Here is a 27,430-nt window from a genome sequence, read left to right as displayed (position 1 = left end):
CATCATCACGGTGGCTAGGAGATGTTGACTACCTCGCCTGGTGCACAGGAGGTCGTGGGTTCGATCCCGACCCTGACGATGCCTGCTGCTGTATACTTGGAGTCTGCGTCTCTCTCTCATCATCATCATCACGGTGGCTATGAGATGTTGAATACCTCGCCTGGTATGCAGGAGGTCGTGGGTTCGATCCCGACCCTGACTATGCCTGCTGCTCCTGTATATTTGGAGTCTTCGTCTCTCTCTCTCTCTCTCATCATCATCATCACGGTGGCTAGGAGATGTTTACTCTCTCGCCTGGTACACAGGAGGTCGTGGGTTCGATCCCGACCCTGACTATGCCTGCAACTGCTGTATATTTGGAGTCTGCATCTCTCATCATCATCACGGTGGCTATGAGATTTTGACTACCTCGCCTGGTGTGCAGGAGGTCGTGGGTTCGATCCCGACCCTGACTATGCCTGCTGCTCCTGTATATTTGGAGTCTTCGTCTCTCTCTCTCTCATCATCATCATCACGGTGGCTAGGAGATGTTTACTCTCTCGCCTGGTACACAGGAGGTCGTGGGTTCGATCCCGACCCTGACTATGCCTGCAGCTGCTGTATATTTGGAGTCTGCGTCTCTCATCATCATCACGGTGGCTATGAGATTTTGACTACCTCGCCTGGTATGCAGGAGGTCGTGGGTTCGATCCCGACCCTGACTATGCCTGCTGCTCCTGTATATTTGGAGTCTTCGTCTCTCTCTCTCTCTCATCATCATCATCACGGTGGCTAGGAGATGTTTACTCTCTCGCCTGGTACACAGGAGGTCGTGGGTTCGATCCCGACCCTGACTATGCCTGCAGCTGCTGTATATTTGGAGTCTGCATCTCTCATCATCATCACGGTGGCTATGAGATTTTGACTACCTCGCCTGGTGTGCAGGAGGTCGTGGGTTCGATCCCGACCCTGACTATGCCTGCTGCTCCTGTATATTTGGAGTCTTCGTCTCTCTCTCTCTCATCATCATCATCACGGTGGCTAGGAGATGTTTACTCTCTCGCCTGGTACACAGGAGGTCGTGGGTTCGATCCCGACCCTGACTATGCCTGCAGCTGCTGTATATTTGGAGTCTGCGTCTCTCATCATCATCACGGTGGCTATGAGATTTTGACTACCTCGCCTGGTATGCAGGAGGTCGTGGGTTCGATCCCGACCCTGACGATGCCTGCTGCTGTATATTTGAAGTCTACGTCTCTCTCTCATCATCATCACGGTGGCTAGGAGATGTCGACTACCTCGCCTGGTACACAGGAGGTCGTGGGTTCCACCACCATCATCACGGTGGCTAGGAGATGTTGACTACCTCGCCTGGTATGCAGGAGGTCGTGGGTTCGATCCCGACCCTGACGATGCTTACTGGTGTATATTTGCAGTCTGCATCTCTCTCTCTCATCATCATCATCACGGTGGCTAGGAGATGTTTACTCTCTCGCCTGGTACACAGGAGGTCGTGGGTTCGATCCCGACCCTGACTATGCCTGCTGCTGTATATTTGGAGTCTGCGTCTACTATACACTATTATACACTACACTACTATACACTACTATACACTACAATATAGACTACAATATGCACTACTATACACTACACTATACACTACACTATACACTACACTACACACTATACACTACACTATACACTACTATACACTACTACACACTACTATACACTACACTATATACTACACTACTATACACTATTATACACTACACTACTATACACTACCATATACACTACAATATGCACTACTATACACTACACTATACACTACACTATACACTACACTATACACTACTATACACTACACTATACACTACTATACACTACACTATACACTACTACACACTACTATACACTACTATACACTACACTATACACTACACTACACACTACTATACACTACACTATACACTACACTATACATTACACTATACACTACACTACACACTACACTATACACTACACTATACACTACACTAAACACTATTATACTATACGCTACACTATACACTACTATACACTACACTATACACTACACTATACACTACTATACACTACACTATACACTACTATACACTACACTATACACTACTATACACTACACTATACACTACACTATACACTACACTATACACTACACTATACACTACACTACACTACTACACAGTACACAACTACACTATACACTACACTATACACTACTGTACATTACACTATACACTACACTGTACACTACACTATACACTACATTATACACTACTATACACTACTACACACTAGTGCTGCACTAGTCCCCAAACTGCAAAGACAAAGGCTCCCCAATGTAGACTGACGCATACACAGACCCACACGTGGACCCACGGACTCGCACAGAAACCCACGGACTCATCGACTCCCACTGGGCGTGCGCTGTTAGCGAGCACCGGTGAGGGTCGCAATGGAACAACACCAGGGGCTGGTGTGGACAGAACCACGGCTGGCCGCTCGTCTCTCAAATTCTGATGTTAACACCCCCACCCACCTCACCACCTCCTTAATTATGGCTGAGTCCACCTAAGTGACGCTCAGGACTGCTTCAGGTAAGGGGCCGACCTTAAATGACATCACGTGATTTTAGAGGATTTTTGACCCCCCCATCGTCACACGACGTCACACAAAGGCAGACCCCTCCCCCTCAAATATGACGTCACAAAGCTCTGCCCCCCCCAAAAAAAATATATAAAACATGCTTCAAATCGCTTTAAACTATTGTTGTAGTGCGTAGTTAATGTGGCGCTGCACTCTGATGTAGGTAGAAAACTTATTACAAAGTATATTTAATTAACTAGAACGTGTTTATATTCAAAGTTGCGCAATTTGATGTGACGTCACATTTCTCAAACCCCCCCCCCCTCGTCACATCGTCACAAATGTCTGACCCCGCCCCCCCTAGGTGTGTGACGTCATTCACAGACGGCCCCTAATTGTCGCTGGTATTGGCCGTGGGTGCACGAATAAGCCCGCTCACTCGCCGCTGATGCAGGCAGGACGAATGATCTCGGGCTTACCTCCTGACGTGGAAGGCGAGGGAGGTCGGAGTGCACGTGTGAAGAGAGACGGCAAAGGGCGGGAGGAGAGGGGGGCGATCGGACTGAGCGGAAGCAGGAGGACGAGGGCAGGAGAGACAGCGGGGCCGTGGAGGAGTCTGGGCGCGCTTGGTGGTGAAAGTTGACGTGGACGCACGCTGCAGAAGAGAAGAAAATCTTCACGCTCGGCGCCACACACAGCCAGACGTAGCTCACCTCATCCATCTTGCTGACGATGTGAAGGACGACTAAACTCTGATTGCCTTGTAGCTCTGTAGAAAGAAGGAGAGGTGTCTTGGGTCCAACAAGGCCCTCTGCCACCGGTGTGGGCGGGGGGGGGGGGTACCCTAGTGGAGGGCTGAGCGTGGGAGTGAGTCGAGGGGAGGGTGAGTGGTGGTTGACATGAATTTGAATTCTTATACATGCTATGTATTGTAACATTTATTGTATGGGTTTACATATGGTAGAACATATAGGCTATTAGACGAGGACCAATTCAGTACTAACATCGTTAACACGGACCCACATCGTCATCAGGGACCCACATCGCCAACAGGGATGCTCGCCTCGTCAATAGAGACCCACATCAAAAGGGACGCTCACCTCTTTAATCTGGACCAATATCTTCAATCGGGACCCACATCGTCAACAGCGACCCACAACATGAATATTGACACCTCGTCAGTAGGGACCCACATCGTCATTAGAGACCCACAACATGAATATGGACACTCACCTCGTCAGTAGGGACCCACATCGTCAACAGTGACCTACAACATGAATATGTTCACGTTTTTGTTTGTTGCAGTTGCACCCGAGTCAAGGGCCTCACGGCTCACAGGGCTCTACACCTGACACGTGAAACTTAAATTAAACTGAAGACGACGTCTCGCCAGCATGCATCTATCCTCCACGCGTGGTTTCTGTCACGCGACTTCCACGATTTCGCCTGAGTCTCCCGCCGCGTGCCCCCATAGGTCTTCTCCATCGGTCGCTCGACTCGCGTAGACCATTCATCCGCGTGGTCCACGTGGTCAAAGAAGAAGTTGGTACCAGCCAAGGCAGCACAACGCCAGTAACACAGACTTATGTTAATGGTCGATAAGAGTGAAGTACAGTACGTCATAACCCACTAATTTCAAATGTTTGCCACGTAATTCGTTGATATTGGTCACATAAAGAACTTGGAATTGCTAATGCTGTGCCACCTCAGGTTCTAAGGCAAAGGGAAATGTCTGCTCTGGGCTGGTCAAGGACACCATTTCTGGGATGAAACTATCTCACATTCACGACACGTGATAAAGCATATAAGCAGTATGCACTACTGTAACCTTAGCAGGTCCTACCACAGTCAGTATGCACTGCTGTAGTGAAAGTAGGTACCACTAGTCAGTATACCTGCTGTAATCTTAGCAGGTACCACCACAGTATGCCCTGATGTAATTATAGCAGGTACCACTAGTCGGTATGCCTGCTGTAATCATAGCAGGTACCACTAGTCGGTATACCTGCTGTAATCATAGCAGGTACCACCACAGCAGTATGCACTGCTGTAGTGAAAGTAGGCACCACCACAATATGCACTGCTGTAATCATAGCAGGTCCCATTACGGTCAGTATGTACTGCTATAATCATAGCAGGTACCATCACAGTATGCACTGATGTAATTATAGCAGGTACCACTAGTCAGTATACCTGCTGTAATCATAGCAGGTACCACCACAGTATGTACTGCTGCAATTATAGCAGGTACCACCACAGTCAGTATGCACTGCTGTTATCATAGCATAAAAAATATATAACGATACTATCATAGAATGTTAACTAAACGAGCATACATTTCTAACTAATTTAGGATAAACATTAAACTTAATGAGTATGGATAAATGTACTGCATTAGCATTCAGATTGAAATTAATTAGCATACCAAAATTAGCATAGGACAACCGTTGACCAATCGCTGCGCACAATCGCCGGAGACGCTCCCAGGTTTGCCTCTCGACCAATCGGATCGCTGGCCCTCCCCCCCTCCCCACTTTGGCACGCGGCGACCAATCAGATCGCGGGAGGACGCTACCATTTTTAATGCCCTACACGCTGAACGCCGCGCGCCCATGTGCGTGTGAGTGTTTAGTTTTGTTTTAATTATTTTAATCATTAAAGTTCGCGAGTGTCAAGGTAAGCTACGTTGACTTTTTTTAAAGCATTTTCTCAAGAGAACCGTTGTTGCTGCTGCTGTTGTTGTGAAAGGCCCGGTACACCCTGAGGCCTTGCCTAGACTAGGACAGCCTTGATGTCACGTGGGTCCACACTCTTTGCGTCTTTTGGTAAAGTCACGGAGGTAGAAAATAAAATTTATTTATTACTTAATTTAATTACATTTTATTTTAAAATTTTAATTTAATTAAAATGTATTTTATACCTACGTATTTTTTTTATAAATTAATATTTTTTTATAATTTAAATACATTTTATTTTATACCTATGTTAAATTTTATTTAAAATTTTAATTAAGTTAATTGAAACTTATTTTATACCTACGTATTTTTTTTCATAAATGATTTTTTTATAATTTAAATTAAATTAATTTTATGTTATACCTACGTTAAATTAAATTTAATTTTGTAATAAATTAAATGATAGTTAAATTTATTTTATTTAATACCTACATAAAATTAAATTGAAATTTTTAATGAATTACATTTATTTAAATACATTTTATTTTATACCTACGTTAAATAATTTTTAAAATAAATTAAATTTTTTTATTAAAATTCAATTTATTTGATGCCTACGTTACATTTTTTACGAATTATTTTTTTATTTAAATTTATTTTATCTTATACCTACGTTAAATTAAATGTTTTAATAAATTAAATTTATTTTATTTAAATTGCATTTATTTTATTTAATGCCTACGTTTAATTTAATTTTTAAAATAAATTACATTATTTTATTTTATGCGTACGTTAAATAAAATTTTAATAAATTAAATTATTTAATTTAAATACATTTTTTTTAATTAATTACATTTATTTTATTTAAATTAAATTATTTTATACCTACGTTAAATTAAATGTTTTAATCAAATTTATTTTACATGTACAGTCATTTTAACCACTCTGACTGCTACAAGCTAAGTGCGGCCTGGAAGCGTATTATTAAGTAATACATTTTACAATTACAATTCCTTATAGAGGAACCCCATACTAATGGACTGACTACGCATCTATATAATTAAAAGACCGCATGCAGATACCGCAAAAGCGAACCCCGTTGTCAATGATATAATTCGATGTATGTACAGCAGTTGCTGTACGTACATCATTAAAATTACACCGATTGCAATACGTAACCAAAGACACAATTTTAATTTGACCCCCGGGTCTGATCGCGTTAACTGTGCAGGTGGCGGGGGTCGAGAGGTGACTTGCACGTGTGTGCAGCTTGTTGAATATTGACGTGCGATGACTTGTGGAGAGGAAGAATGATGATGATGGCAATGCAAGTCTTGAAGTCTGACGTTGTTCTCCGAGTCGTGTAGCCTACCGCGTGCAGCTTTGGGGATTGCGTAATGTCATTTTAGTTTCCTCTGTGGAACATTTTATTTTGTTGATCCTAACGATGTAACTGACGTAGGGTGGGCTTGGGAGCGGCGTTGACGATGTGTTTTGGCGTTGCACCAACCAGCACCTTTGCATTCAGAAGTTGGAGGTGCTTTGATTGTTACAGCGAGAGGTGGAATCATCACCGCCATCGTCATGGGTTTAAGTGGGCACGGAGCCCGTCAAGGGAATGGGTAGGTAGAGGAATGGGGTTGGAGAGTATACACAACTTGCAGTTCTAGTAATTTCAACAATTTATGGGCATGCGCATCATTAACAGTGTCCTGATTGATGAGCAAAACAAAATTATCAATCTATTGTCACAAATGAGTCCGAAATATCAATAGTCATGCTCAACCGCATTCCTATTGTTATAAAAATCATTGTACCCCCATTCATGACAATTCCAATATGGTCATGATGCTCAGAATTACACTTATATTCTCAGAATCATGAACATTTATTAAAACAGCAGTGTGCTCAAAATGCTCATTTACCAATTGCAACATGTACACAATCAATTCCTAGATTCTAATCAAAGTAAGTCCTATGTATCGTGGTGTTTTCATGCTTATACATTATTGCGCGCCCCCCCAAAAAATATACAAAAGTCTATTTTTATAATGTTTGCACGGTGTACAGTCTGGAAATTACCCACATGGCAAATTTCAAGCTTGGTGCGTGTCGGGAAGTACGCTAAACATTTTGAACATACGCAGACATTCACAACTTTGCCTTTGATATATATGGAGATTAGTAATAAATTGTTAATTTTACTACTTTCATGTTGACGGATTGGAACTACGAATAGCACTGGCTCACCACGGGGCTTATCGCGTGGTATCTGGGCACTTTATTTGAAACGTAAACCCCACAGTTTGTGAGTACAATTCCTCGCAAGTTGCGTCCACAGAGACAGACAGACAATGACGTTTCTAGGTAAGAGTAAGAAATGAATCTACGTGTCGAGGAGAGACGAGAGAGCCAAGAGGTCACCTCGGGAGACGGGGCGGCGCGTCAACCTTAGTCACGTGACTGAAGGAGTGTGGGCGTGCCGTGCGTGTGTGTACTGCGTTTGTGTGTGTACCGTGTGTGTGTGTACTGTGTGTGTGTGTGTACCGTGTGTGTGTACTGTGTGTGTGTGTACTGCGTGTGTGTGTACCATGCGTGTCGTGTGTGTGTGTGTACCGTGTGTGTGTGTAACGTGCGTGTGTGTGTATTGTGTGTGTGTACCATGTGTGTACCGTGTGTGTGTACTGTGCGTGTGTGTGTGTACCATGCGTACGTGTGTGTGTACCGTGCGTACGTGTGTACCGTGCGTGTCTGTGTACCGTGCGTGTGTGTGTACCGTGCGTGTGTGTACCGTGCGTGTGTACTGTAAGTGTGTGTGTACCGTGTGTGTGTGTGTGTGTACCGTGCGTGTGTGTGTGTACTGTGAGTGTGTGTGCGTGTGTATGTGTACTGTGCGTGTGTGTGTACTGTGCGTGTGTGTACTGTGCGTGTGTGTGTGTACCGTGCGTGTGTGTGTGTGTACCGTGCGTGTGTGTGTGTCGTGCGTGTGTGTGTGTACTGTGCGTGTGTGTGTACTGTGCATGTGTGTGTGCGTACTGTGCGTGTGTACTGTGCGTGTGTGTGTGTACTGTGCGTGTGTGTCGTGCGTGTGTGTGCACCGTGTGTGTGTACTGTGTGTGTGTACTGTGTGTTTGTTCTGTGTGTGTGTGTACTGTGTGTGTACTGTGCGTGTGTGTGCACCGTGTGTGTGTACTGTGTGTGTACTATGTGTGTGTGTGCTGTGTGTGTGTACTGTGTGTGTGTGTACTGTGCGTGTGTGTCGTGCGTGTGTGTGCACCGTGTGTGTGTACTGTGTGTGTGTGTACTGTGTGTTTGTTCTGTGTGTGTGTGTGTACTGTGTGTGTACTGTGCGTGTGTGTGCACCGTGTGTGTGTACTGTGTGTGTACTATGTGTGTGTGTGCTGTGTGTGTGTGTACTGTGTGTGTGTGTACTGTGTGTGTGAGTATTGTGCGTGTGTGTGTAACGTGTGTGTGTGTAACGTGTGTGTGTGTACTGTGTGTGTGTGTAACGTGTGTGTGTGTAACGTGTTCGGCGGTAGTCTAGCGGTTAGTATGCTGCTCTACGAACATAACGACCCGAGTTTGATTCCCGCTCACAGCCAACACCCAGTGACGATTATTTGAACCGGTTCTGGGCCTCCCCTAGGTCCACTCAGCCTCAAGTGAGTAACCGGTGCGGTGTGTAAACATCATTACTGGGGAGACAAAGGCGGTCGGGCGCGGTGCTGGCCACCCACTCCCTTCGCGTGCCGCGCCGGCCTTCATAGGTGGTGCTGCTACTTGCTAACAACACTTGCCCCAGCAGTCTGTTAAGGCTACACGGGGGATCTTTGTCTTTGTATCACCACCCAGGAGTCACGGAGCTTTTGAGGCTCCGAGCCACGTGGGGATCCACAACAGCGTCAGGTGGTGCCACTCACAGGTGAGACTCGGGGATATGTGATTTCTAATCGATAGCCATCCGTCGGTTAACCCATCGCAACTGCTGAGTCTGTCACGCGACTTCCTCCTTCCAGCGAGCCTTTGACGCTTCACGTGGCCTCAAAGTGTACACAGTGTGTACGTATACACAATAATGTCCACGTTGTTGTTGCTGAGTTCACGCACTCAAGGGAGGGGGCAATGGAAAATGAATCTAAATCAACTTAAACTCCATCCCCATGACCTCATCGGCATGAAGTGCCAGCGGGAGGTGTACCTCGCTAGTGACGTCATGTCACCAAGGTATTCACACTCCCCCAACCCCGTCCACGGCGCTCTTGAGCGTGACGTCACCTCCGCTTGGGTCACTGCCGATATTAATCCAGTGGCAATCCTTATTTGGGCAAAGCTACGCCCAGTGACTGGCGGTTCATTAACATAATGTGTTCGTTGAAGCCGTCGAGAGTTGATTGCGAGGCGTTCAGCAGCCACGCCCCATCCCTCGACATATGGGCTGGGCTCATTAACATAATTTATTCAATTACAGCGCTGCTCATGGGAGGGGCGTGTCTCTTACCCTGGAAGGACGTCATGTTACCTGTTTACCCGCGTGACGTCGCGAAGTAAGAGGAGGCTGCCGATCCGCGCTTGCACTGAAATCCGAGGTGAGAAATTATCATGGTGGTGGTGGAGGTGGTTGTTGTTTACCAAGGTAGAGCCTCTCTCTCTCGTAGGGATGTCAGTTGAGTAGCAGCGAGCATGGGAATCGATGTCCAGGTTGGAACTTTACAACGCGGGGCCTAGCCACGCGGGGCCTTGCCTCCTGCCCTCGCCTGATTGCATTCACTTTAATTATCTGGCTTAAGTTTAATTTGTCTTCACCCGGCTCGCCACTTTGTAACTTTGTTTTATTGTAAATATTCACGCAGTTTTTATTTTCTTTTGTTAGCAGGCCAAGCCCGCTTGAGCTGCTATACCGCTCTTGTTATCAGAAGCGACCTGCCCACAACAACACAAGGTGAGGCTTTGTCAACGTGTGTGAATGTTTTGACTTAAAACTTTGGTGACTGCAGGAATTAATATTCTTGGTTCTTTCGGTAAAGTAACGTAGATAGAAAATAAAATAATAAAAATAAATGAAAAAATAAAAATAAAGCAATAAACCCACGACGTTTCGATCGCAACACAAGTGGTCTTTATCTTATTAAATTTTATCTGTTATATTTCGATTTAAAGCTTTCGTGACTGCAATGATTCATCTTCTTTGGTTCTTTCGGTAAAGTCACGTAGAATGAGAATAAAATAATAAATTGATAAAATAAAATAACACAATAATATTCTCACGACGTTTCGGCCACAACACAGCGCTGTCCTACCAGACAGTCTCGCCCCCTTCACCTGATGAAGGCCGCTTGTGTTGTGGCCGAAACGTCGTGAGAATATTATTGTGTTATTTTATTTTATCAATGTATTATTTTATTCTCATTCTACGTGACTTTACCGAAAGAACCAAAGAAGATTTATCTGTTATTTTTATTTTCTATCTACGTGACTTTACCGAAAGAACCAACAATACGTGTGTCAATGTATCTATTGGTCAAAGACGCTAAGCGCGTGCCGCTGTTGACTCTGAATGTGTGGAGGGGAACACCTTCACCACGGGGAGAGAGAGACAGAGACACGGATAGCCTCGGCTATGTTGATTGATCCTCGATTCATTACTTGGTGGCGTGAGGAAGAATTAATGCTGAGCAGATGAAGGTGGCCAGGCATGGTTCTGGTCACACCACCACCTGTTTACTCATGGCAGTGTGTGACAGTGTCAAGTTTGTGTTTGCAGTAAAGTCTATTAACTCTGTTGAACACGGAGGTTATATCAAAACAATAGTTTATTTTTGTTTTCCTCTGGAACTCTTTATAAGAATGGAGTCAGGAAGTTAACAGCACACACATTCAGCTGAAGTCGGATCTGTTCATCCCAGCATTCAAGGACATCTGAGCCTGGATTCACACCTCTAAGTTGCGATTGAACGTTAATTAATGCATTTCTGCATAACACAAATAGTGTTGTTTTCAACACCCTTTGCTATGTCAGCTGAATTTAGCTTTCATAAATATTCCTTTTGTAGTCAGACAGCCGAAATTGTGTGCTTAGAGTTTTGGGTTAACATTCATCTTGAAGATATGAGGGCTTCCAGGCATATTAATGACGTTTTCCATCTCATTGTGTGCCATAACAGCCCGTGGAGAGAAACCCTTCAGGTGCACTCTGTGCGTGAAGGCGTTTGCACGTTCATCAAATCTGATGAATTTGGGAAACTTTTTCACTACATCATGAATATATTAATAAGTATAGACGTGTAAGTCACGTGTGCATTCCTCTGTGCCTGACGTGTAGATGGTGTGGATATTCTTTTTTTCTGTCTGCAGCTGACGCTTCCTCTGCAGAATTGTTCTGATGGAGCAAAGGCACTCAGCGCAGCTCAGTACGACAAGTCAACAATGCGACCAGCGTGCATACAGCACGGACTGGACTGGAAACTTGACACAGCACCAGAGAACTTACACAGGAAAGAAACCCTTCAAATGTACTGTGCGTAACAAGGCATTTGCATGGTCATCAGTTTTTCAGAACCACCAGAGAACACACACGGGAGAGAAACCCTTCATGTGCACGATGTGCGGGATGGCGTTTACACAGTCATGTAATCTTGTAACACACCAGAGAACACACACGGGAGAGAAACCCTTCAAGTGCACTGTGTGTGGGAAGGCATTTTCACAGTCATCAGCTCTTAAAATTCACCAGAGAACACACACGGGAGAGAAACCCTTCAAATGCACTGTGTGTGGGAAGACATTTTCAGATTCATCTACTCTTAAAACACACCAGAGAACACACACAGGAGAGAAACCCTTCAAGTGCATTGTGTGTGGAAAGGCATTTTCAGATTCATCTACTCTTAAATCACACCAGAGAACACACACAGGAGAGAAACCCTTCAAGTGCAGTGTGTGTGGAAAGGCATTTTCAGATTCATCTCATCTTAAAAGACACCAGAGAACACACACAGGAGAGAAACCCTTCAAATGCACTGTGTGTGGGAAGACATTTTCAGATTCATTTGCTCTTAAAACACACCAGAGAACACACACGGGAGAGAAACCCTTGAAGTGCAGCGTGTGTGGGAAGGCATTTTCAGATTCATCTAATCTTAAAAAACACCAGAGAACACACACAGGAGAGAAACCCTTCAAGTGCAGTGTGTGTGGGAAGGCATTTCCAGATTCATATATTAAAAAACACCAGAGAACACACACGGGAGAGAAACCCTTCAAGTGCAGTGTTTGTGGGAAGACATTTTCAGATTCATCTACTCTTAAGTCACACCAGAGAACACACACGGGAGAGAAACCCTTCAGGTGCAGTGTTTGTGGGAAGACATTTTCAGATTCATCTACTCTTAAAACACACCAGAGAACACACACAGGAGAGAAACCCTTCAAGTGCAGTGTGTGTGGAAAGGCATTTTCAGATTCATCTACTCTTAAAAAACACCAGAGAACACACACGGGAGAGAAACCCTTCAAGTGCAGTGTTTGTTCGAAGACATTTTCAGAGTCATTTGCTCTTAAAACACACCAGAGAACACACACAGGAGAGAAACCCTTCAAGTGCACTGTGTGTGGAAAGGCATTTTCAGATTCATCTACTCTTAAAAAACACCAGAGAACACACACGGGAGAGAAACCCTTCAAGTGCAGTGTGTGTGGGAAGGCATTTTCAGATTCATCTGCTCTTAAAACACACCAGAGAACACACACGGGAGAGAAACCCTTCAGGTGCAGTGTGTGTGGGAAGGCATTTTCACAGTCATCTGCTCTTAAAACACACCAGAGAACACACACGGGAGAGAAACCCTTCAAGTGCGGTGTGTGTGGGAAGACATTTTCAGATTCATCTGCTCTTAAAACACACCAGAGTACACACACGGGAGAGAAACCCTTCAAGTGCAGTGTGTGCGGGAAGGCATTTGCACATTCATCAAATCTTCAAGTACACCAGAGAACACAGAAGCATCAGAAGATCCACATGGAGTGCAGTCTGAAATCAGCTTGTGAAAGTCAAAGTGCCGCAATTAGCCCACCCCTCATGAAACACGAACCGGAAGAAAATCCCAGCTTGGACACTTTTAAAGGTATCGAGGTGAAATGTGAAGAGGTGATGGTGAAATGTGAAGAGGTGATGGTGAAATGTGAAGAGGTGATGGTGAAGAGGGAAGAAGTGATGGTGAAGAGCGAAGAAGTGAAGGTAAAATGTGAAGATGATTCAACTCCAAAATCGGACCTTCACATCGATGGAGGCAACGTAAAGCAGGAGGAGAATTCTGACTGTGAGGCAGAGCGAGGCAACTCCCAGCAGTTTGTGGAAGTGGAGGTGTGGGTGGACTTCCTCCGAGACAATACAAAGTCAAGTGGAGACCCGGTAGATGTGTAAGCTTGAGATGATGTCGCTCCAATAGATGCACCTTTGTCACAGGCCTTTAATGACAAGAACGTGAAGTTGGACACTCAGTTGCTAGGTGCAACCTGCAGAGTAAGAGCGGCCAGTCTTTGTGGACCTGTGGGTTGGGTAGATCTTTAACCAGGAGCGAGAGACAATACGGCCCCCAGCATTCACTATGTTATAATTGCATTTACACGGTGCTTGCTTTATCGCCTCGGCAACTCGGAATTTTGTGTCGTACCTCGTCTGAAACACTCGAAGAGCATCCCCAAGTAGCAGCTGCCCCTGTGTGGCACAGGGTGGTGGCCCTGCACCAGTCTGCATGTGGACAAGAGCCTGTCAGTAGGGGGCGATGATTGATGCATCATCTCAGTTGTGTAGTTTGTAGGCAATATTGACTCGAAGCTTTTGCGACTGCAGGAATCCACACTCTTGAGTTCTTTCGGTAAAGTCACGTGACTTTACCGAAAGAGCTAAGAATATGAGTTTATCAATCTCCATGACGACGACGATGATGATGATGAGGTTGTCAATCTCCATGACGACGATGATGATGACGAGTTTGTCAATCTCCATGACGACGATGATGACGAGTTTGTAAATCTCCATGACGATGATGATGATGAGTTTGTCAATCTCCATAACGACGATGATGATGAGTTTGTAAATCTCCATGACGATGATGTTGAGTTTGTAAATCTCCATGATGATGATGACGAGTTTGTAAATCTCCATGATGATGAGTTTGTAAATCTCCATGATAATGATGATGACGAGTTTGTTAATCTCCATGACAATGATGATGATGACGAGGTTGTAAATCTCCATGACGACGATGATGATGAGTTTGTCAATCTCCATGACGACGATGATGATGAGTTTCAAAATCTCCATGATGACGATGATGATGACGAGTTTGTCAATCTCCATGACGACGATGATGATGAGTTTGTAAATCTCCATGACGATGATGATGAGTTTGTAAATCTCCATGATGATGATTATGACGATGAGTTTGTCAATCTCCATGACGACGATGATGATGACGAGTTTGTAAATCTCCATGAAGACGATGATGATGATGAGTTTGTCAATCTCCATGACGATGACGATGAGTTTTTTAATCTCCATGACGACGATGATGATGACGAGTTTGTAAATCTCCATGACGACGATGATGATGAGTGTTAATCTCCATGACGACGACGATGATGATGACAAGTTTGTAAATCTCCATGACGACAACCTCCAAGCCTCGTGGAGCCTCCAGCAGCCCCCGTTGCCATGGCCACGGGCACAACCACTTGAAGACTTCAACCCGGGGGTGGTGGTCGACATCGGGCGGTGGCAGCGTTCAGTGGCGATCATCTGCGTTGTGTCTGGCATTTGCGTGAGAGACAGAGTTTCAAGTTTTCAAGTTTCATTTATTAGGTATAGCCCTGTGAGAAATGCGGCTCTTAAGTCGGGTGCAACCGCAACAAACAAAATTTGAACACAACATCTTAAAGCGACAATGCGTAACAGAAACATTCTGGAATAAACCAGCAAATATTCCACGCAAAAAAAACATGTTAAAACGCTGTGTGTTAAAATCAATGTGGTGCAAGCCAACAACAACAACCATAAGACAATTTAGATTAACCATATGTTTTCGAATCACCAAAATAAAGCTGTAAAAACAATGTAACAATAGTAATCATAGGAACTGTGAATTTAAATTTAACAATAAACGATATACATAACACGTACGACAAAAAAACTGCAGCCATCGCTGGCAGCACGACACTCCCAGTGTATGATGTGTGAGTGAGTCAGCAGCAGAGTGAGTGTATGATGTGCGAGTCAGCGTATGATGAGTGAGTCAGCAGCAGCGTGAGTGAGTGTATGATGTGCGAGTCAGCGTATGAAGAGTGAGTTAGTGAATGATGTGTGAGCGAGTGTATGATGTGTGAGCGAGTCAGTGGCAGTGTGAGTGTATGATGTGTGAGTCAGCGCACGATGTGTTAGTCAGCGCATGATGAGTGAGTCAGTGTATGATGTGCAAGTGAGCCAGCAAACAATGAGTGAACCTGTGTATGATGAGTGAATGGGTCAGTGGTTGTGCGAGTGTATGATGTGTGAGTGAGTAAGCGCATGATGAGCGAGTCAGTGCATGATGTGTGAGTGAGTCAGTGCATGGTGTGAGTGAGTCAGTGCATGGTGTGAGTGAGTCAGTGTATGATGTGTGAGTGAGTCAGTGCATTGTGTGAGTGAGTCAGTGTATGTGTGAGAAAGTCAGTGTATGATGTGTGAGTGAGTCAGTGCATGGTGTGAGTGAGTCAGTGTATGATGTGTGAGTGAGTCAGTGTATGATGTGTGAGTGAGTAAGTGTATGATGTGTGAGTGAGTCAGTGCATGGTGTGAGTGAGTCAGTGCATGGTGTGAGTGAGTCAGTGTATGATGTGTGAGTGAGTCAGTGCATGGTGTGAGTGAGTCAGTGTATGATGTGTGAGTGAGTCAGTGTATGATGTGTGAGTGAGTCAGTGTATGATGTGTGAGTGAGTCAGTGTATGATGTGTGAGTGAGTCAGTGCATGGTGTGAGTGAGTCAGTGCATGATGTGTGAGAAAGTCAGTGTATGATGTGTGAGTGAGTCAGTGCATGGTGTGAGTGAGTCAGTGCATGATGTGTGAGTGAGTCAGTGTATGATGTGTGAGTGAGTCAGTGTATGATGTGTGAGTGAGTCAGTGTATGATGTGAGAGTGAGTCAGTGTATGATGTGTGAGTGAGTCAGTGTATAATGTGTGAGTGAGTCAGTGCATGATGTGTGAGTGAGTCAGTGTATGATGTGTGAGTGAGTCTGTGTATGATGTGAGAGTGAGTCAGTGTATGATGTGTGAGTGAGTCAGTGTATGATGTGTGAGTCAGTGCATGGTGTGAGTGAGTCAGTGTATGATGTGTGAGTGAGTCAGTGCATGGTGTGAGTGAGTCAGTGTATGATGTGTGAGTGAGTCAGTGCATGGTGTGAGTGAGTCAGTGCATGATGTGTGAGTGAGTCAGTGTATGATGTGTGAGTGAGTCAGTATATGATGTGTGAGTGAGTCAGTATATGATGTGTGAGTGAGTCAGTGTATGATGTGTGAGTGAGTCAGTGTATGATGTGTGAGTGAGTCAGTGTATGATGTGTGAGTGAGTCAGTGCATGGTGTGAGTGAGTCAGTGCATGATGTGTGAGAAAGTCAGTGTATGATGTGTGAGTGAGTCAGTGCATGGTGTGAGTGAGTCAGTGCATGATGTGTGAGTGAGTCAGTGTATGATGTGTGAGTGAGTCAGTGTATGATGTGTGAGTGAGTCAGTGTATGATGTGAGAGTGAGTCAGTATATGATGTGTGAGTGAGTCAGTGTATGATGTGTGAGTGAGTCAGTGTATGATGTATGAGTTAGTCAGTGTATGATGTGTGAGTGAGTCAGTGTATGATGTGTGAGTGAGTCAGTGTATGATGTGAGAGTGAGTCAGTATATGATGTGTGAGTGAGTCAGTGCATGATGTGTGAGTGAGTCAGTGTATGATGTGTGAGTTAGTCAGTGTATGATGTGTGAGTGAGTCAGTGTATGATGTGTGAGTGAGTCAGTGTATGGTGTGTGAGTGAGTCAGTGTATGATGTGTGAGTGAGTCAGTGTATGGTGTGTGAGTGAGTCAGTGTATGATGTGTGAGTGAGTCAGTGTATGGTGTGTGAGTGAGTCAGTGTATGATGTGTGAGCGAGTCAGTGTATGATGTGTGAGACAGTGCATGGTGTGAGTGAGTCAGTGCATGATGTGTGAGAAAGTCAGTGTCGGCTCCCTCTGCTTGCGCCGTCGCCCGGCCCCCCCCCCCCTTGACTCCGTCGGCCCCCCCCAGCTCCGTCGCCCCCCCCCGGCTCCATCGCTCCCCCGCTGGCTCCGTCGCCCCCCCCCCCGGCTCCATCGCCAACCCCCCCAGCTCCGTCGCCCCCCCAGCTCCGTCGGCCCCCCCTGGCTTCGTCGCCCCTCCCCGGCTCTGTCGCCCCCCCCCCCAGCTCCGTCGGCCCCCCCGGCTCTGTCGCCCCCCCCCCCGACACCGTCGGCCCCGCCCCCACCTCCGTCGCCCCCCCCCTGGCTCTGTCGCCCCCCCCCAGCTCCGTCGGCCCCCCCTGGCTCCGTCAGCCCCCCCCAGCTCCGTCGGCCCCCCCCCGACTCCGTCGCCCCCCTGGTTCCGTCGGCCCCCCGCGGCTCCGTCGCCCCCCCCCCAGCTCCGTCGCCCCCCCCCCGACTCCGTCGGCCCCCCTGGCTCCGTTGCCCCCCCCCCCCCGGCCCCCCCAGCTCCGTCGGCTCCCTCGGCTCCGTCGGCCCCCTCCGTCGGCTCCCTCGGCCCCCTCACAAACGACAGACACGGTCAGATATCTTCCATGGTAGGTTGGCAGTCACCTTTAAGTGCAATAAAAAATAGTTACAATAATTGTAACAACAATGAAAATAGCAATGACAATCATATTACCGACAAGGATGATTGTAAACGGGGTTACACCCCCACCCCCCCACCACCTCCATTCAACATGGGTTGACCCACGGGTGACCGCCCGATGTTTTGTAAACAAGTTTTACGTTGAGGGGGTTGTTGGTTATTGATCCCCTCGGACGTGGTGAAGGAGTTTAAAGTTCTCTGCTCGACTCGGCAGAATCGGCGTCTTGGGAAAGGCGACGTTGAGCTGAGAGCCTTGGGAGGAGCGAGTCTCTTAGCACGTGGGGGAATATCGTCACCCAAAAAAAGTAAGAATCGTTTAAATGTGTCTTTGTGTATGTGCTGGGGGTGAAGAGCTTCATAGATTATCGGATTTCCTCCGGTAATAAATGTTCTCATGAAACATCCTTAACCTATAAGTTAAACGTAATTGAGGATTCAGGCTTCGCCTAGTAACAGGTTAGTAGGCCTCAAGCCTTAGGCCTAAAGGTTTAATCTTTAATTTGTTCACCCACCTAAGGTGTTTAATAATTTAATTATACAGAGATCGTGAGATAGCAAATCTTCAGTCACCCCTTAATCTGTAAGCGCATTTTTAACTAATTAGAGGATTCTCACGCCGAAGGCTTCGCCTAGTAACAGGTTAGTAGGCCTCAAGCCTTAGGCCTAAAGGTTTAATCTTTAATTTGTTCACCCACCTAAGGTGTTTAATAATTTAATTATACAGAGATCGTGAGATGGCAAATCTTCAGTCACCCCTTAATCTGTAAGTGCATTTTTAACTAATTAGAGGATTCTCACGCCGAAGGCTTCGCCTAGTAACAGGTTAGTAGGCCTCAAGCCTTAGGCCTAAAGGTTTAATCTTTAATTTGTTCACCCACCTAAGGTGTTTAATAATTTAATTATACAGAGATCGTTAGATGGCAAATCTTCAGTCACCCCTTAATCTGTAAGTGCATTTTTAACTAATTAGAGGATTCTCACGCCGAAGGCTTCGCCTAGTAACAGGTTAGTAGGCCTCAAGCCTTAGGCCTAAAGGTTTAATCTTTAATTTACTTACCCACCTAAGGTGTTTAATAATTTAATTATACAGAGATCGTGAGATGGCAAATCTTCAGTCACCCCTTAAACTGTAAGTGCATTTTTTTTTATTAATTTGAGGATTATTGTATGAAAATGTTGATGTAAATAATAAAATTTAATTTTATGCGTAATTATCCAAAGTTATGTTAATGTTTCAATTATGTGCATAAATTATGCTAAGTGAGGATATGACGTATTAATTTATGCGAACGCGTGCTATTATGCTAATGTATACAGTTATGATAATTAGGCTTAGCTTCGTTGCCCAGGGTCGTATCACCAATCGGCATCATACAATTAATTGTATGAAGTTATGCAGGTGTGCTGTAAGTATGCCAGATTGAGCTCGGCTTTGTTGTCTAGGTTCGTATTATCGATCGCTATGATATAATTATTCTCGCTTTAACATTTACTGATTATGCATTAGTGTGTTATCTCAGGTCTCCAAATTCAAATCTCACCGCAGGATACAGTTCTTGTAATTAAGAATTAACTTAGGAAATAAACACTCAAACACTGCTGTGTTAAGCAATTTTAATTTCTAAACAAAACTTTAACACTCTAATATGCGAATTCTTATGCTTGAAATTGTCAACACAGTATTCCAGGAGATGTTCCCCTCATTGATCCATACATTTAACCCTCAATAATCACGTTTGTTAACTGGGTACCAGAACAATTGATTACTTCCTCAGAGTAACACGACCATATACGGTGATAGGGAACAAAACTCCTTAAAAATTCGTGCAACGATATTCATACGAAGGCAATAAAGCAACATGTCCTGAAGACAAAGTACACGGTAATTAATTCATGAGCAAGATTACATAATTGCGAAATGTCTTGGAACAAGGGTGTGTGGCAGTACGCCTGCTTCAGCAAATACTCATCAATTGGCTAAGGCTTCATGGATTCATACATTTAACCCTCAATGATCACGTTTGTTTACTGGGTACCGGAACAAACGATTGCTTCATCAGAGTAACACGAGCATATACGGCAAATAGGAATAAAAGTCCTTCTTAGCTCTTTCGGTAAAGTCACGTTGAAGGGCAACAATAAAATAATAAAAAATATATAAAACAATAAAAATTCTCACGACGTTTCGACCATGACACAAACGTCGTGAGAATTTTTATTGTTTTATATATATTTTATTATTTTATTGTTTCCCTTCAACGTGACTTTACCGAAAGAGCTAAGAATATGAATTACTGCAGTCACGAAAGCTTTAAATCAAAAGGAATAAAAGTCCTTAAAAAATTCATGCAACGACATTCACACGAAGGCAATAAAGAAACTTATCCCGAAGGCAAAACGTATACGGCAATGAATCCATGGGCAAGATTACGTAAGTTAACGAAATGTTGAAACCATGGTGTGCAGCAGTAGGCCTGCTTCAGCAAATACTCATTAATTGGCTGAGGTTTCAATACATTCACGGGCCAGATTCTGTGATCAAAGGAAGATTTCAACGCAGTGTTCTCCCTGTGAGTGTGTGAACTCGTAACTTATGTTTTTAAACGTTTAGTTTTCATCAATGAATTCCTTGATAATATTTATGCAAATCAAAAAGAAACATAACTACTAAAAATACTTCTACACGACCGTTTCCCCGTAACCCAATGGCAACCGTGTTCTTCGTTATCAGTTGATACTTGACGCACTTATCATGAGTCTTCTTAGTAATGATTCGTGTATATGTGTTGAGTGAGCATGGTATGGGTTGAATGGGGATGTGTTGTTGATCAATTATTTGCGTCAAGCAGATGCCAGGTGATGCGTTGCAATGCGTGGCGGCGTGCGTGTCGTACGGATAGCTGGGTTCTCCTTCTCTCACACGGGCGGCCGGAGTTCGGTCCGCAGCCAGTCGGAAGAGTCGGCACGACGCGATGATCCCGTCGTCAGGTAGCACCCACAGCTCATCCGCTGGCAGCTGACACCCTTGCTTGCTGCGCGCCGGCTCCGGCTCTCTGGCGACGAACGATGCTTTTGTTCGTCGATGGATGACGCTGGAATTCTCGTCAGCTTAGCTCGAACTGCAGTGGCTCTTGTGAGTCGACGCCCAGAGCAGAATGATTTTCGAGCGATACTTCTTCGGACGGCGCTGAATTCGCACGGCGTAGCATGTCGCTACTCGGCGAGCCTCACCATCCTGGATGAGTTGCGGAGTCTTCTTCTGCGTCGGCGGTGATCTCCTGCGTCGATGGCTGGCTGTTATCTTCGGTAGCTGGTCATCTTCGGTAGCTGATGATCGCCGTCTTCTGCCGCTGGTAGCTGTGTTGCAATGTATGGCCCGTGTCTCTCTTTTTATGCCAAAATTTTTCTCTACTCGCCTTCTCACAAAGGACCGGAACTTCCTATGATCTCGCTCTGTGTTGTGGGGGGGGGGGGAGTTGTACGTGTGTCCGTGTGTGTGTCATTTATTAAGCCATCTGTGTCTCTCCCCAAGCCATCTTTTCATCTGTGGAACACAGATGCCCCCCTGCAATACAAGAGTAATTTCCCTCGCTCTGGGCGTTACATTCTTTGCTATGCCGTGCTGCGGGAAGACAAAGACGGTTGGGAGGGTCTTTTCCTATGGGATACAGTGTGTGACCTATTTCGCCTCATATTTTCTGGATAACCCTCGGTTTAATACTGCATAATTATTATTTGGTTAATGTTTCCCAAGATTTGTGATTTAACATTGTAATCACCACATATTTCTTAGGGGTTTTTTTTTATTTCGTCCCCCCGTCTGTATCCGCGGACCCGTGCTGTTATACTAGAGTAATTTTTTGGTGTCCTCAGTTTTAGAGGTATAACTTAGTTTCGGTTAAGCTTCTTGACTGCTGGAATTAATTTCTTTGGTTTTTGTAAAGTCACGTGAATGGCAAGATGTAGTGTAATTTAAGGTGAATAACGTTAGTATCAGTATTATGTACGAGAAGTAATACCCACTATGTAGATTGTAGTCTGTTTTTTTATCGTAGCGAGTGTGTAGATTCCTATAATGTCAACTTATTCTTTAAAGCTTTCGTGACTGCAAGGATTCATCTTCTTTGGTTCTTTCGGTAAAGTCACGTAGAATGAGAATAAAATAATAAATTAATAACATAAAATAACACAATAAAATTCTCACGACGTTTCGGCCACAACACAAGTGGCCTTCATCAGGTGAAGGGACGAGACTGTCTGGAGGACAGCGCTGGAGCGAACACATCCAAGCTCTGACCGCGACCTTTAAGCTGTGTGAGAAGAAACAGCGCCTTGACAAAGGAATTAGCATTTGGTATTACCTTAGAGTCGCGGCTTTAAATCGAAATTTAACGCCTCTACGGGGAGGGATTCCACATAACCTTAAGATCATTCAACAGACTCCGGGATAAGAAGGCTCAACTAATCGAGTCTCTCACCTTTCTGAAGAGATGCCGCGACTCTAAGGTAATACCAAATGCTAATTCCTTTGTCAAGGCGCTCTGTTTCTTCTCACACAGCTTAAAGGTCGCGGTCTGAGCTTGGCTGTGTTCGCTCCAGCGCTGTCCTCGAGACAGTCTCGTCCCTTCACCTGATGAAGGCCACTTGTGTTGTGGCCGAAACGTCGTGAGAATTTTATTGTGTTATTTTATTTATTTATTTATTATTTTATTCTCATTCTACGTGACTTTACCGAAAGAACCAAAGAAGACTTATTCTTGTTGCTGAGTTTTGTCCTATTTCGTCTGATGTATGTGTGTTTGTTATATTTTATTGTGGTGATGAGATGTCTCATCAAGGCCTGGCTCCTTCCTTCGCGGTCGGGTGTCGCCTTTGTCTATCTCGGTGGGAGTCGTGTTCTCTCCCTTTGTCGTTTTATTGCTACCGCATGTGGCTGGGAGAAAAGGCGGCCGATAGGCTTCCTCTATGGAATCATTTTCTCTCAGTCCCGTGATCAACCCATCTCGCTCCATCTCCTCTGGGTGACCCTTGGCTTAACTCTAATAATCATTATTTGGTTTATGTTTTCCAAGATTCATCTTGAATCTTTAATTTGTTTACCCACCTAAGGTGTTGTTAACAACTTCACTGATTTTGAAATAACAAAAATCTTTTTTTAACACAAAATGTTTTTTGTTATTTTCTTTGAACCTATCTAAGTGACTTTGCCGAAAGACCCAAGAATATGCAATGACCTCGTTTAATAATGATAATTATCATGACAGATTAAGAACAATAATGGTAACAATGATAACATTAACAATAATGAACAATAAGGATAACAAGGATAATTTTAACAATTTATGATAATCGTAATGATGATAGCAATGATACGGATACTGATAATACGGATGATCGTGATAAATATATTATAACGAAACAGATAATGACAATGATATGGATACTGATAATACGGATAATCGTGATAAAGATATTATAACGATACAGATAATGACATTGATACGGATACTGATAATACGGACAATCGTGATAAAGATATAACGATATAGATAATGACAATGATACGGATACTGATAATACAGACAATCGTGATAAAAATATTATAACGATACAGATAATGACAATGATACGGATACTGATAATACGGATAATTGTGATAAAGATATTATAACGATACAGATAATGACAATGATACAGATACTGATAATACGGATAATCGTGATAAAGATATAACGATACAGATAATGACAAGGCACCTTAATTACTCTCACGCAGCTTAAAGGTCACGGTCTGAGCGTGGCTGTGTTTCACTCCAGCGCTGTCCTCGAGAAAGTCTGGTCCCTTCACCTGATGAAGGCTGCTTGTGTTGTGGCCGAAACGTCGTGATTTTTCCTGTTTTATTTTTTACCTACATGACTTTACCAAGAGTATGATAATAACTCTTATATTTTATTTTAAACAAACCCCCCCCCCCCAGGAAAGAGAATGCCGTGAATGTTGAAGCAATGGATCTCCCAGACGACGTGGAGACTCACCACGTCGGCGGCGGCGCTCACACCCAGCTCCACTTAGCCCAGCGGAGCGTTACCTTGGAAGGGCTTTGTGTGGTGGTGGAGGAGAAAGAGGAGGAGGTGGAGGAGGAAGAGGCGGAGGAAAAGGAGGAGGGACAGCAGGTGGAACGTGACCTGTGGGATGAGTTAGACAAGCTGGAGTGTGCCTCGTGGGATGAGTTCGACAAGCTGGACGATGAGGTGCAGCGTGTCCTGTGTGATGAGTTAGACGAGGTGGGGGAACGTGTCCTGTGGGATGCGTTTGACAAGGTGGGGGAGCCTGTCCCATGTGATGAGTTAGACGAGGTGGGGGAGCGTGTCCCGTGGGATGAGTTAGACGAGGTGGAAGATGAAGTGCAGCGTATCCTGTGTGATGAGTTAGACAAGGTGGGGGAGCGTGTCCCGTGTGATGAGTTAGACGAGGTGGGGGAGCGTGTCCCATGTGATGAATTAGACGAGGTGGGGGAGCGTGTCCCGTGGGATGAGTTAGACGAGGTGGAAGATGAAGTGCAGCGTATCCTGTGGGATGAGTTTGACAAGGTGGGGGAGCGTGTCTTGTGGGATGAGTTTGACAAGGTGGGGGAGCGTGTCCCGTGTGATGAGTTAGACGAGGTGGGGGAGCGTGTCCCGTGTGATGAGTTAGACGAGGTGGGGGAGCGTGTCCCGTGTGATGAGTTAGACGAGGTGGAGGACGTAGGCTACAAGTGCTCTCCCATGGAGTCGATTGGAGACGAGGCTTTGCCGTGTTCCGACGGAGGGGACCCCTGGGAACGGATCTTTGACGTCGCCTCCGCCGTGACCTCCTCCACCGCCTCCACTTCGACGTCGTCGACTCTCGGAGGTCTCCACTCGGAGGCCATCGACGACGCGACCCGAGGGGGCTCCTCCTGGACAGAGTCGGATCTCATTATTTTCAAGCTGATAGAAAACGCCTGGCGTGGCGGCGGCGGGGACGACGACGATAGCCCCAGGGAGGTCGCTGCCGCGTCTCCCTGCGGCCCCGGCGCTCCGGGCGAGCCGTTTGAGGACGCTCGGCGGGGTACCTCTTTCCGCGGGGGGGAGGCCCACGCCGAGGAGGAGGCCGGGGTCGGGGCCGGGGTCGGCGGCGCTTGTCGTCTCGCGGCCGCCGCCTCGGGCGCGGAGACGCGAGCGGCGGGCCGACCTCCCCCTCGGCGGAACCTTGGGGGGCCGCGACGGGACGCCGGCCGGGCCTCCACCGCGGAGCTCGCGAGCCGAGGCGGAGCTCCGCCGGTCCACCCTGGCGCGAGCTCGGAGCCGGCGCGGCCTCTTGTCGGCGGCGTCCGTCAAATCGTGCGGAACCCGTGGGGCGCGTTTCTTCCCGTCGGCCCGGCGGGGTGCGCTCTCTCACAATTCGACGACGCGGAGGCTGCCGCCGCCTCCCGCTCGTGGCGCTCGCCCGATGCCGGCCGGCAGCGCCGGCAGCTTTGGGAGGAGTCGTGCCGGGCGGCGCGGGGCCCGCCGCCGCCGGTGCCGGCCGGTCTCCCCCCCGCGCCCCCGAGCCAGCCGGGGACGCACGCCGGAAGGCGGCCTGCGGATGACAGTCCCCGCCGAGGCTCTGGGGAGGTTGCAGCCGAGGCCGCGGAGCCGCCCAAGGAGAGGAAACAGCGAGCCAGGAGCGTCTTCACTCGGCGTATGTGTACACGGTGACGGTAGCGGCCGCAGCGACGGCATCGGTTGTTTTGGCGGTTTCCGTTTGACTCGCGGTGCAAGATGGAGGAGAAGTGAAGCCAATCACCAAGGCAGGGAACTCCTCTACTTACAAACATCACTTCAGATAATCCCCTACTTATGAACGTTACTGCGAGGACTCCCCTACTTACAATCATTACCGCAGATACTCTCTTATGAGCATCGCCAGAGGGATTCTTCTATTTACTATCACTGCTGCAGGGATTCCCTTACATTACCGCAAGACGCCCCTGTTTACAAGCATTACTATAGAGATGCCCCTACTTACGAACATTACTTCAGAGATTCCCATACTTAAGAGCGCTACGACGTGGATTCCCCTACCTACGGACATCACAGCATGTACTCTATGTACGAACATTACTACAGGGACTTCCTTACTTATGAACATTCGACTTACGAACTTTCAGAGATGCGAACAAACCTGGTCCGTATGTCCACTTGCAGCTGCTCGTACCGAGAGTCGTAAGTTCAACCGGCGCGCAACAGATGGTGGTGGTGGCATCTACAGCGAGGGAAAAAAAGTATTTGATCCCCTGCTGATTTTGTACGTTTGCCCACTGACAAAGAAATGATCAGTCTATAATTTTAATGCTAGGTTTATTTGAACAGTGAGAGACAGAATAACAACAACAAAATGCAGAAAAACGCATGTCAAAAATGTTAGAAATTGATTTGCATTTTAATGAGGGAAATAAGTATTTGACCCCCTCTCAAGCAGAAAGATTTCTGGCTCCCAGGTGTCTTTTATACAGGTAACGAGCTGAGATTTGGAGCACACCTGTCCACAGAAGCAATCAATCAATCAGATTCCAAACTCTCCACCATGGCCAAGACCAAAGAGCTCTCCAAGGATGTCAGGGACACGATTGCAGACCTACACAAGGCTGGAATGGGCTACAAGACCATTGCCAAGCAGCTTGGTGAGAAGGTGACAACAGTTGGTGTGATTATTCGCAAATCGAAGAAACACAAAAGATCTGTCAATCTCCCTCGGCCTGGGGCTCCATGCAAGATCTCACCTCGTGGAGTTGCAATGATCATGAGAACGGTGAGGAATCATCCCAGAACTACACAGGAGGATATTGTCAATGATCTCAAGGTAGCTGGGACCATAGTCACTAAGAAAACAATTGGTAACACACTATGTCGTGAAGGACTGAAATCCTGCAGCACCCACAAGGTCCCCCTGCTCAAGAAAGTTTGCCAATGAACATCTGAATCATTCAGAGGACAACTGGGTGAAAGTGTTGTGGTCAGATGAGACCAAAATGGAGCTCTTTGGCATCAACTCAACTCGCCGTGTTTGGAGGAGGAGGAATGCTGCCTATGACCCCAAGAACACCATCCCCACCGTCAAACATGGAGGTGGAAACATTATGCTTTGGGGGTGTTTTTCTGCTAAGGGGACAGGACAACTTCACCACATCAAAGGAACGATGGACGGGGCCATGTACCGTCAAATATTCGGTGAGAACCTCGTTCCCTCAGCCAGAGC

The 27,430-nt window shown here is 46.0% G+C and overlaps 1 protein-coding gene across 1 annotated transcript; it reads left to right on the top strand.

Moving 5' to 3' along the window:
* The first annotated feature begins 18,281 nt into the window (after positions 1–18,281).
* Positions 18,282–26,862, top strand: LOC142920224 (uncharacterized). Its single transcript, XM_076062709.1, has 2 exons — positions 18,282–18,477; positions 24,150–26,862. The coding sequence occupies exon 2, from the start codon at positions 24,178–24,180 to the stop codon at positions 25,888–25,890; it is 1,713 nt and encodes a 570-aa protein (XP_075918824.1). The 5' UTR covers positions 18,282–18,477; positions 24,150–24,177; the 3' UTR covers positions 25,891–26,862.
* Positions 26,863–27,430: the final 568 nt, after the last annotated feature.

Source organism: Petromyzon marinus, unplaced genomic scaffold (genome assembly GCF_048934315.1).
Source record: "Petromyzon marinus isolate PM22_M1 ecotype Great Lakes invasive population unplaced genomic scaffold, UKy_Petmar_22M1.pri1.0 PM_G_Scaffold_7, whole genome shotgun sequence".
Taxonomy (NCBI): Eukaryota; Metazoa; Chordata; class Hyperoartia; order Petromyzontiformes; family Petromyzontidae; genus Petromyzon; species Petromyzon marinus.
Note: the sequence above shows the minus strand (reverse complement) of the source record. Positions and strands in the feature narration are given on the sequence as shown.

Excerpts from the sequence above, each read along its gene's own strand:
- LOC142920224 (XM_076062709.1), top strand. The coding sequence starts at position 24,178 with ATGGATCTCCCAGACGACGTGGAGACTCACCACGTCGGCGGCGGCGCT.